General features: G+C 46.6%; 1 protein-coding gene across 1 annotated transcript; it reads right to left on the reverse strand.

Moving 5' to 3' along the window:
- Positions 1-5,908: 5,908 nt before the first annotated feature.
- On the reverse strand, positions 5,909-10,008 carry LOC311328660 (B-cell lymphoma/leukemia 11B-like; the record flags this gene model as incomplete). Its single annotated transcript, XM_084462606.1, has 2 exons — positions 5,909-5,931; positions 8,161-10,008. Coding segments are annotated over 2 exons (1,871 nt in total), but the record flags the coding sequence as incomplete, so codon positions are not given.
- Positions 10,009-12,500: the final 2,492 nt, after the last annotated feature.

A 12,500-nucleotide genomic window follows, 5' to 3' on the forward strand; every position in this document is an offset into this window, starting at 1 on the left:
ATGTGTTATTTAGTGTTTTTTTTGTTTTTGTTTACCCGTGTCAATAATCTAGAACAGCATGTTGACGCGTTCTGCTTCGCCAAATGGTTTAATGAATAATAGAGATACAGGCCATCCCTTTAAGAGTTATATTTACTAGCCAGGCCATCCCTTTAAGAGTTATATTTACTAGCCAGGCCATCCCTTTAAGAGTTATATTTACTAACCAGGCCGTCCCTTTAAGAGTTATATTTACTAGCCTCTTATCAGCAGCTGAGCTCGTCATGTACCCTGTCCCTACACTATGTCCCTGTCCCCACTGTCCCCACACTGTCCACACTCTGTCCCCACACTGTCCCCACTGTCCACACACTGTCCCCACTGTCCACACACTGTCCCCACACTGTCCCCACACTGTCCCCACACTGCCCACACACTGTCCACACATTGTCCCCACACTGTCCACACACTGTCCCCACTGTCCCCACACTGTCCCCACACTGTCCCCACTGTCCCCACACTGTCCCCACACTGTCCCCACTCTGTCCCCACACTGTCCAGCTGCCTGGTAGTCCTGCGTCCTCTGTGCCGGACGTCTGTCTCTGTTTAAACGGGGACGTATGTGATGAGTAGAGGGTTAAAACGGACCTTTATTACTCTGGGACCCCAGCCGCTCTCTCTGACTGGAGGGACTCAGTACGGGGGCGTGTTTAGGCACTGCACCTCTCTCAAGTGCCTTCATGTCCATTTTGTTTTATTTGCATTCCCTTCAATAATGTTTGACGATAGTCAAGACGAGTTGTGTTTGGTTGTGTTTGTGGTCGAGAGGAGTTGCGTTTGGTTGTGTTTGTGGTCGAGTTGTGTTTGGTTGTGTTTGTGGTCGAGTTTTGTTTGGTTGTGTTTTTGGTCGAGTTGTGTTTGGTTGTGTTTGTGGTCGAGAGGAGTTGCGTTTGGTTGTGTTTGTGGTCGAGTTGTGTTTGGTTGTGTTTGTGGTCGAGTTGCGTTTGGTTGTGTTTGTGGTCGAGTTGTGTTTGGTTGTGTTTGTGGTCGAGTTGTGTTTGGTTGTGTTTGTGGTCGAGTTGTGTTTGGTTGTGTTTGTGGTCGAGTTGCGTTTGGTTGTGTTTGTGGTCGAGTTGTGTTTGGTTGCGTTTGTGGTCGAGTTGTGTTTGGTTGCGTTTGTGGTCGAGAGGAGTGAATGGAACCCAGTCAGCAGCAGCGAATCATGGATGTGGTCGTAGTCGGAGCGTCCGCCTCTCCAATCATTTGGACTCTCTCCTTCCCCCAGTCTTCCTGTCACATCCTCTTTTATTCCTCCCTCATTTTCCACCTTCTCTCATTCTCTTTCTCACTCCTTCCCTCCCTCTCTCTCTTTCTCTTCACTAGGGATAATCCCCCCAGTAGGGTAGTTCAAAGCGCGGGCCAGTCAGGGATCGCCTTAATTACCCGTTTGCCTTGAAACCGAAGCCAAATCGCAGCTCGCCCCGGACCGACTCACTCCCGTCTCCTCGTGACTAATTGTGGGTCTAGATTTACTCGACGGAGGAAGTAGAAAGAGGGCGAAATTAAATCAAAATAAGATGGGAAAATGTGAAATTCTCAAGAGGGTCACTACATAGTTAATGACCTGTATTGATTTGCCTCCCCTGGTCTCTCTCGGTTTCCAGGAAGTGTGAAATGCGGTCGTGCGGTTGGAGTATTATGGGATATAACCCTCCCTAGTGAGGACGCAGCTTCTCCATGGTGATACAGCCTGTGCGCTCCCGTTCCTGGGTCTCTTATGCTCTGATCTCTCTCCACGGTCATTTCATGAATGGGATTTTGGACTATGGGGCAACGTGGTGAACTGCTATCCTCTCTTTATCTTATAATTGCCACTAACCCCCACCTTCTATGGAAAACATTCCGGAGATTTCTATACAACCCTGGTGAAGGTAGCTTACACACGGTGATATGCAGAATATGCCTTTTGCTTTCTGTGCCGAAGTGGTTTGTTCGTAGCTCTCATGGTCTTTTCACAAATGTATTATTGCCACTAACCCCCCTACAATGGAAGGCCATTACTGAGGTTTATATACTGTACTTATTTCTAATTAGATTAATATGGCGTCATTTGAATGTAAATAAATATGTATGATGCATAATGACTGATATAAGGAAACCCTTCCTAGCCCCGTGTGTGTAGGTTAGAATATTTCATGGCAAACTGGGACTATTTTGCGGAGGACAGGGAGTGTTCCTGCGTTAGACAGTACAAGGTGTTTAAGATGGTGGCCATGTCTTAAGCTACTAAGTGCTGACTTAAACTTCAGGACCCCGCTCAGATCAGGCACCCGTAGAGCCACCCGTCAGTCAGCTTAGCCAGGAGGAGGGGGGGGTCCGTATCTCTGCCCCACCAACAACCTGCACTTCTCATTAACATCTCCCTAACATCTCCCTAACGTCTCCCTAACATCTCCCTAACGTCTCCCTAACGTCTCCCTAACGTCTCCCTAACGTCTCCCTAACGTCTCCCTAACGTCTCCCTAACGTCTCCCTAACGTCTCCCTAACATCTCCCTAACGTCTCCCTAACCCCCAACGGTTTATCAGTGAGAAGACAGTGACAGGGATAAGTATGTATGAAAATACCTTTTTGCTTCCATATCGAGGCGTGTGTGTGTGTGTGTGTGTGTGTGTGTGTGTGTGTGTGTGTGTGTGTGTGTGCGTGTGTGTCCCTGTGATGTACGTGTCTGTGCGCATATGCAAATGAGCTCTTAATGACTCTCCAGAACGCTTCAAAGAAAGAGAAGAAGACAGTGGAATGTCTGAATGTCATGTTTACTGTAACGAACCAATGGCATTGGACTCAGGCCTGAGAACGCTGTCCGCACCTCAGTGACATCATAGACAAGCACAAGCCGCAGCCTATCAGAATCAGTTCATGTATTTAAATAAAGTGACATCACACACAGCATAACATCCCTACTCAAAATCCCCGCCCCCCCCCCCAGACCCCTCCCTTTTTCTTTTGTATTTGAACATTATTACATTATCAAAAATTACAGATTTTTAACCTTCATCCCAACCCTGTATTATTCTTAAATACAAACATGAAAAAGAAAAGAAATAGTCATTATGGAATGTCAAACTAAGAGTGAACAGCAGCAAAGCACTTTTTTCTCTCTCTCTCAATTCAGGACCTGTGTGTTGAATTCGACCTCCTCTAGCAAGAGAGGGCGTTAGCTTGCTCCACCTGCACCTCCGCCAAAAACAGAACCAAAGGGAGTACCCATGTAGGGGGCAGCGCCCCGTGAAAAATGGCTATACACAAGTGAACACCATCATCAGCCTAGCTTAGCTCTGCTCGGTGTCTGTCTACGGTGCCCTGGTAGGGATAAACAGTGCAACCAACAGGAAATAGCTCTTAGCACATATCAAAGCACCAAGTTCTTAAGGAAAACGTAGAAAGAAATAACAGATAAGGGAGTTTGTGCCACAGAGCAAAGGCTTCTATACATCTACCCCCCCCCCCCCCCCCCCCCCCCTATGGTTTGAGGAGGAGAGAGGAGTTTTCATCGTGTTCTGCCTCCATCGTACTCCATACAAAGTTCTGTGAACCATATGTGAGGAATTCTAAATAAGGTATCTTGATGTATAATATTCCTGCACCTCATAAAATATGACTCACCCCCACCCCCTCTTCAGTTCTCTGCTTGCTGTCGATGCCTCCTATCTGCGTGAGTCTGTTTTGAGCTGTCAGACCAACATGTTTTGAAAGGGAGTGTGTTCCTTTTCAGGATGACGGTCGGATCTGTCGAGCGCAGTCGAACAAAATGACAAACAAGCAGGAGATGGGGAGGTAAGGGAGGAGATAGTGACAGTATTGTATTTGTGCTCTATTTTTCTCGTGCCGAGAAATGTTGGTGTGGGGGGGGCAGGTGCCTTGAAAACTGACTCTGAGGTCACAAAAGGTCAAAGGTCAAAGAAAGGTCACTGTCAGTGCCAGTTAAAAACATGAGCAAAACATAACAAAATCAAACCAAATCAAAAGATGTCAGGGTAATCATAGAAAAATATGTACAACCAAGAGAACAGTTCAACAAAACATCTACTTGTGTATTTTTCTTTCACTAAAAGGTTGTCAAACAACCCTTCTGTACAATTCAATTCATCATACAAATCCATCAGGTATTTGCACTATTTTATCCTGCCAAATTAAAGAAACATAGATTGTGGCAGCCTGTGACTTGAAGTTGGAATGATGTCCCCTTGCCCCAAAGTAAGATAATGATGTATAGGTACATTCGTACCCTTTTTCACAAAGGATGCACATACAAGTTAAAAATCCAAGCTCCCGTAGAAAGACAGCAAGTGCCTACACATGTATTTCAAACCAGCCATGAAGAATACCCATTCCAGAAGAAGAAAATAGATACAGATCAGGAATGTCCGTATTTTCCTGCAAAGCAATAACAATGTTGGATAGTTTCTGGGAGAGAAACGTCCGTACGTTATGCAGCTGGCCTCATCCCACCCATCCAAGTTTGTTACAGCTCAGTTTTTTTAATTCATTTCTTTTTATTTTATTTTATTACACCCAAGGCAGAATAAAAGTTACTAAAACTTAGGACTTTTACAGTTACAGTGACAAAAACATTTTAAGAGACCCACAATTTAAATTGGACTGCAAAATAAAAATAAAAAACAACCTTTTTTCTATTTTTGTAAAATGCCCAGGCATTCTCCAATATTACAAATACTGGTATACTTTTACAGTAAACAAGAAAAATGTAATATATATTCATATATATTTATATATATACTAAAACCCCGTCACCAAAAAACCAATATACACATTGCCACTATGGCATTCAGAGAAACTTAATAAGCAAACTTGGAAAAAAAAATACTTGTTTGTTTAAAACACACATACACACAAACATTATTTTACCCTTGTACTTGTTTCAATACTGTAAACGTATTTTAAGACAGAGTGCACTAAATCATGTTTTAGTATCTGCAATTCCTGATTTCTGTCCAGTCTCTTCCTTGACTACGGTGGGATTTACAATCCCCTCCGCTGATTTTCATATCGAGGGACGCAATCTTGTCCTGAAGTGAAGAATTTGATAAATATCTATATATAGGTTTGTGCCTTTATATGTACATATGCATACATATATACACACACACAGACACATCAATATTGTGCTGGGTACTCCTAACCTAAATTCAGCTTTGTTTTACAAGTAATGTCTGATATTGTGTTGAAATTTCTTATGTAATTTAGAGCAAAGTTGACACATAATTAGATACATTTTATTTTTGTTCATTCAATTCCTTGCTTCAGAAAAGTCTTACTTTTTTTTAATCTGAGAGACTATAAATAGGAAGATCAGTATTCAAGGCACACTCATGTCAAATTGAATGGCAGTACAAAAACTGTCCCAAATAAATTAATTTCATTTTTATAGTGCCAGCATTGGCAAAGCCACGCCTAGCAACACTGGCACTGAAATCGCAGGTGATTCCAAACTCTAGAACCCTTTAGCAAGGCCGAGTTAATCCAGTAATTTCTTGCTCAGAAGCCATTCTTTCCATTTTCTTTTCGTTTTGTGTGTGTAAAAAATAAAAATGAAATAAAAATCATAAAGTGCGGGTCAATTGCAAAGAGCTGTTTGTTTCTTCCTTTGTTGACATACTTTACAGACTTTACCTCAATTCTAAAAATAAAAATAATTAAAAAGTCGACTTGGATGTCAGGGGGAGGAAAAGGGGCGGGGTCAAAAGGGGCGGGGCCAAACGGGCGTTACATTATTCAACGTAACAAGGAAGGAGGTCGTGATTGGGGGGGCGAAAGATGGTGCTCGCTGAAGATTGAGAAAAGGCTTTCCTAAAAAGCTCAGCTGTGCATTCTGTGAGTGTCAGAGTTGCTACTTCTCAGAATGTGTTCAACTACACATCACAGGGAGCCCTGAATGAGAGGAAAGAAAGAAAAAAATAGTCTTACTATTTCGGCACACGCTCAACAGATATCTACACACAAATTGTATCTAACTGTGCAATTTTACTGGTCTGCATAACTGCCTCTGATTTGGGTCTCACAGGGGATGTGACCACATTAACCAGAATAAAGTCAACATCATAAACATTTTTGACTATGGCACACTATACAATCAAGCTAACTATACAGTATAAATCCATTCATGTTTTAAAAATGATCAATAGATATTTCGAGGAAAAATGCATAGGGCTGTTTTCAAGTGATATCATAAACATTGTCACTAAATGCAATTAATTTAGAATTAGAATTTGATTTATAATCATATCTGGTTAAGGAGGTGGCATCCACCATGGCTGCAAGTACCACTGATTGAGTCCGTTCCTAGACTAAACAATGCAGTTTATGAAAGATGGACTTGCTACAAATGGTAACATCATGAATCAATGATTCAAATGGAACAATTCAGTTTTGTCTTTTAAGTTCTATATTTCAATAATGCCCTTTGCCGTCTCTAGCGTAGCGCATGAGTGCATTATATAACGTATGTGTTTTGTTTGAAATGAACGCCAGTCACTGCGCCTTGTGCATCTTTGCAAAGAGACTTCAAGTCCTACGAGCTGCATCGATGTAATGCGAAATAATGTCCAATTGGGCGAGAGACTATTAGAGGGCAGGGCAGAGAGAGAGAGAGTAGCAGGGCAAGAAAGAGTTCATTTGGGCCACGGGCGAAAACAAACGTGTTAAACTCATCTGCAGAATGATAATGAGGGGATGAAAGAGAAAGCAAAGGAGTCAGACGCTACGCCTCCCCCTAGACCACGCCCCTGGACCACGCCCCTGCTCTCTGGTCAGACCCTACGCCTCACCCTGGACCACGCCCCTAGACCACGCCCCTGGACCACGCCCCTGCTCTCTGGTCAGACGCTACGCTGCCTGGCGCTCTAGTCACGGTGGGCGTTAACGAGATCCTTACACTGAATTAACGCTGTCCTTGGGCTATGAAATCAAGCAAAAAGATAACCAGTACGGGCACTCACTACGTGTGTGTGTTAATGTCGTGGGGTTTAGTAGGGGAATTTTTGGGATGTAAACAGGATTGACTACGGAGTACGGTGAGGAACGCCTACAGAAATATACTGAGCAAAGTCTCAGATCTAGCGTTGTCCTGGGCTAGTACTAGGTACCAGTAAGGTTAGTACTATGTACCAGTAAGGTTAGTACTATGTACCAGTAAGGTTAGTACTAGGTACCAGTAAGGTTAGTACGAGGTACCAGTAAGCAGCTGCCTTCGCCATAATCGGTGACTTCTGTTTCTAAGGGACGTCCTCGGGAGCAGACGGGTTTGTGAAACTCACTCATCTTCTTTCAATTTAGATTTTCTGTCAAACGAGACGCTCAGTGCTACATATCCAATTAGACTGACATGTTTAGAAATCAGTTCATGCTACCATGCCAAAGGATTGTTGTCCGCGTATATCCTACAAATGTCAAATGAACAAAAGATAGCTTTCTCAGTTATGCTGTTTTAAAGATGTGAAGATTAAATTCGGCTTCTCTTCAAGAAATTACATGTGTAGCTTTAATGTACAAGTTCCTATAAGCAGCGGACTAAAGATGGGTTTCTGTCTGCTAAAAAAAAATCTCAGGATATTATCTGGGTATTTAGAAAATAAAATAAAACTCCCAGCAATTGAAATCAATAGTAAAACAAATTTAAAAATGACAAAATAAAAATGTACCTGCACATGCCAAAATACAAAATCCAATAAATACAGAAATTATTGCACAGTTAAAGGCTCCACATATGTTATGACTTAATTCATCGTCTTATCGGTTGTTTAAAAAGGAATGCCAAATGAGGCAGCTTAGACCGGCTTCAAATGGTGCTGTATGTGTCTGTCTGTCTGTTTTTCTCAGATGGCAGTTTCTTAGGCAAAAACATGAGATTAACCCAAAATCAGTATTTATGAAAAGAGTATCCAGCTACCCCCTTTTGTACTTTTTTTTTTGTTTGTTTTGTAAGTCAAGGTGTGGCGAAGAGCTTCAAAATAGGAAATCTGTCTTAGCTTCTCTCTGCTTGTTCAATTTTGACCTCGTTGGTCATCAAATGTTCCCCGTGCCACTTTTTCATGTGTTTCTCGAGAGTGCTGTACACGCTGAAGGGCATTTGGCAAATGTCACAGCGGTACACTTCCTTACCCAGCTGGCCGTGCGTCTTCATGTGGCGCGTGAGCTTGGAGCTCTGGGCGCAGGCGTAGTTGCACAGCTCGCACTTGTAGGGCCGCTCCCCCGTGTGGCTGCGCCGATGCACCGTCAGGTTGCTGCAGTTCTTGAAGACCTTGCCGCAGTACTCGCAGGTGTCGCTGCGCCGGCTCTCCTTGGAGCTGGGCCGGCCGTGACCGCCCCCCAGGTGAGGCGTGCTCCCCCCGCTGGCCGTCCCGCTGCGACCCGACAGGCCGCCGTCCAGTAGGTCGCCGGGGGGCGTGGAGAAGCGCAGGCTGCCGTTCTCGGACGAGTGCTCGGAGGACGTGGCGAAGGGCGATTGTCTGGAGTCGGTGAAGCCCAGGAAGGGGTCTTTGATGAAGTGGCGGGAGGCGGCGTATCCCACAAGCCACTGGGAATAGACGTTCTCGGAGGGGATGAGGGGCGCCGGGGGCATGTCCAGGTCCTTCTCGATCTTGATCCTCTTGTTGGAGTTGACGGACAGGCTGGGGCTGGTGATGGGGGTGGGCTTGCGAGGGAACAGGCCTGAGAAAGAGTCGCCGGAACCGCAGTTTCTGCCGTTGATGGCGGTTCTCTCTGCCCGGTGGTCCATCTCTCCTGCCACCGAGTCCTCGTCCCCGGTGTCCCTCTGACCGTCCGAGCCCCTCTTGGAGAAGGGCATCCTCTTGCGATTGTCGACTATCATGTTATTGTACTGCTGTATAGTGCTCAAGCCCACGCTCTCCACCATCTTCCCCAGGGAGAGCGAGGTCTTCTCGTCCGAGGGGAGCTTGGAGCCGTTCTCGCGGTTGCGGTAGAACTCCGACTCCATGCTGAAGTTGGACTCCGGCCGGCTCTCGTTCTCTTGCTCCTCCTCCTCCTCCTCCTCTTCCTCCTCCTCGTTGCCCTCTCCCCGGAAGTCTCCGTCGCGGTTCTTCACGCCCTCGCCCGTCACGTCGCTGGTGCCGGGCTCCGGCGAGCTGGTGGCCGACAGGCCGTCGTCGGAGCGTCCGGTCATGGAGCCGGACTTGTGCATGTGGGTCTTCATGTGTCTCTTCAGCTTGCTGGCCTGGGAGCAGGCGTGGTCGCACAGCTGGCACTTGTAGGGCTTCTCGCCGGTGTGGCTGCGCCGGTGGACCACCAGGTTGCTCTGGAACTTGAAGGTCTTGCCACAGAACTCGCAGGACTTGGACGTCTTCTGTGTCTGGGGAGGGGTGGTGCTGCTGGGGGGCATGGGGGGCAGGGGCGGGGTGCTGAGGAAGGGGGATTTGGGGCTGGGCTGGAAGGGGTTGGGGTTGAGCAGGCGGTGCATAGGGTTGGCCCGGCTGGGCGAGAGGGGGGGCGTGGCGTTGTTCCCCGCCAGTTCGCGCAGACGCCGGGAGAAGTCCATGGACTGGGACTCGATGGCCATGGGGGTCAGGCGCATCACCCGCTCGAAGGCACTGGGGTGCTGGGAGATGAGGCCCATCTCCTCGGCGCTGAGGCGCTCCAGGCGGTGCGGGTCCAGGTGGTGGCGTGGCGGCGGGCTGATGAAGGGCGGGGTGCTGGGGAGGCGGTTCTCCACGAAGCCCGGCGGCGGCTCGCGCAGGAGGGGCCCGGTCATCCGCAGCAGGTGGAAGGGGTTGTTCTCGCCCAGGAAGTTGGCGAGGGGCGACTGGGGGATGGGGTCCGCCGCGCCCATGGGGGGCGGGATGGTGATGCGAGGGGTGAGGGAGGCGCTGGAGGGGCTGGACTCCAGGTAGATGCGGATGCCGTGGGTGTTCTGCGCGTGCTGGAGGAGGAACCAGGCGCTGGGGAAGGGCTGCTTGCACGTGGTGCAGATGTAGCTGGATGGTTCGTCCCTTCCTGGAACACAGCGAGAGACAGACGCAACACAAACCCATTAATAGTCCATTCACGTTACATATTTGTTCCAAAACAGACCGTACGGCCAGACACATTATAATTTGCTATTGTTCCAGGAGAGCATCGAAAAGTACACCAGCCTGTTTGGTGTCATGGTATGGAAAAAGTGAGTTTTTCTACGGAGGGTGTGTGTGTATCTTTCATAACAACAAAACAAAGAAACATTAGAAATGGTGCACTCTAGGAACATTTTCTGGATAGACTTAATTAACTAAATATGAGTGGCAGCTTTATTAAAATGACCCTTACAGAAGTACAGTAATTATCATACTGTAGGGGTCAAGTATGATTATTATTATTATTTTTTTTTATTTTTTTTTATATAAAAATATATATTTATTTTAATTATTATTAAAAAGAAAAAAGGTCTCAGTCAACCGACACCCAAGACATTTTTCTTACGGTAGGTGTTTGCCTAATACAGTCAGTAGCTCAGTCCGTCTGAACTCATCATGTTGTCACATGAATGGAACATACTTATCACGCTTTTGACAAGTGCATTTCCACAGTCACATGGGATTGGCCCACACTGTGAGAAGACCGGCTTTAAGTGCTCTTTAATCTCTCCTCTCCTCAAATCGCTGAATTATTACACCAGACGAGTGTGTGTGTGCGTGTGTGTAAGAGAGAGAGAGAGAGAAAGAAAGTGTGTATAGCGTGTGTGTGTGTGTGTGTGTGTATGTTTTTAAGAGAGAGAGAGAGAGAGAGATAAAGTGTGTATAGCGTGTGTGTGCGTGTGTGTGTTTTTAAGAGAGAGAGAGAGAGAAATAAAGTGTGTATAGCGTGTGTGTGTGTTTTTAAAAGAGAGAGAGAGAGAGAGAGTGTGTGTATAGCGTGTGTGTGCGTGTGTGTTTTTAAGAGAGAGAGAGAGAGAGAAAGAGAGTGTGTATAGCGTGTGTGCGTGTGTGTGTTTTTAAGAGAGAGAGAGAGAGAGAGCGTGTGTGTGTGTGTGTGTTTTTAAGAGAGAGAGAGAGAGAGAGTGTGTATAGCGTGTATGTGTGTGTGTGTCTTCATGTCTGCATTTGCGTTTGCCTGTTAAAACAGAAAATGGTGAACCCCTCCAAGCAGACTTTAATTGTGAGCGAGCCTGAGTACAACTTAAAGGGTGATTTAAGGAACTCTTATCGCTCTCAAGCAAATAACGGGAGTGTGCCTCTGGGAAAGAAACACAGAAGGAAGGAAGAGAAGCCGGTCTAATCTAGAACACATCAAGATAAACAGCCTCCAATAAAGACGGAGAACACCGATCGAGAGGGAAGAGAGCAGCTCGCTAGTCTCCACGTTGATATTATGTGCTATTTTATTTTAGGTCGTTGTTATTTAACATAGAAGCGCAGGGGTGTTTTATGTCACCCTGGCCACTCCGATTCAATCCGTTACCGACGGCGATGTTCCACAGTTCAGGGAAGACGTAAAAAAAATCAGCGTGGTTGTCAGGTTTTTCCTCTCAGATTTTCTGCCGTTAGCGTTCGGCTACGACCCGAGAGAAAGGTGTCTTAGCTCCAGCGTTTAACAGAGTGAAGGGGCAGTTGATAAATCATTGTACACATACAGTACGGATGTACATCAGGCTCAAATATTGACTCGGCAGTCATTGACTGAGAAGACTCCCGCACACGATTTCCCCAGAGCAAGTCAGGGTGGAATTTTTTGACAATTCAACCCGACTATTTATCGAAGACAGGAAAACAATGTCCTGTCTTACGAGACGCCTCGCAGATCAATAGGGATTTGAGAGCGTGAGGGGAGCATCGCCTGTGATCAAACCCTCTCTGGGTTCTGTGTACACGGTGTTCAGGAGAAGGGCAGGCCCCAGAGCTCGGCGTGGCTCGGTAGCGTTAAGCGCACATGACTAATTGATGCCGCAGCCTCAGAGTAAGTCAGGGTTCCCACAAGGCGAAGGGGACTCGTTAGCGCCGACGCACAAACGAGCTGGGTGTACTGCGGGAAAGGACGCCACACACACCCGCGACTCGCTCCTCTGGGGGCAGGTGTAAACACACACACGCACACACACATGCACGCACACACACACAGGCACAGACAAACACACACACACACACAAAGTGTAAATGGTAATTGTGCTCTGGGAAACAAGTTTCATGTATTTATGAAATGAAAGCTAGCTGCTGACCTAATGTAGCAATTTAGGAACGCAAGGAAAACATAATATGCCTCTGTAATACACGCACACACACACACACACACACACACACACATTAAACGCAGAGGAACAGGGACACCTCAGGGCTCCTCAAGCACCCCGTAGAAGATGAATGGAAGTGCTCATCGTTCACGTCCCTAGCTTTACATTCTAATGTTTACAGCGCCGTTGTTTGTGATGTGTTTGTTCTGCCGGGGCAGGGAGCTAACACAGGGCAGGGAGCTAACGCAGGGCAGGGAGCTAGCGTAGCGCAGGGAGCTAACACAGG

Source organism: Borostomias antarcticus (assembly GCF_949987555.1).
Source record: "Borostomias antarcticus genome assembly, contig: scaffold_788, whole genome shotgun sequence".
In the NCBI taxonomy this organism is placed as follows: Eukaryota; Metazoa; Chordata; class Actinopteri; order Stomiiformes; family Stomiidae; genus Borostomias; species Borostomias antarcticus.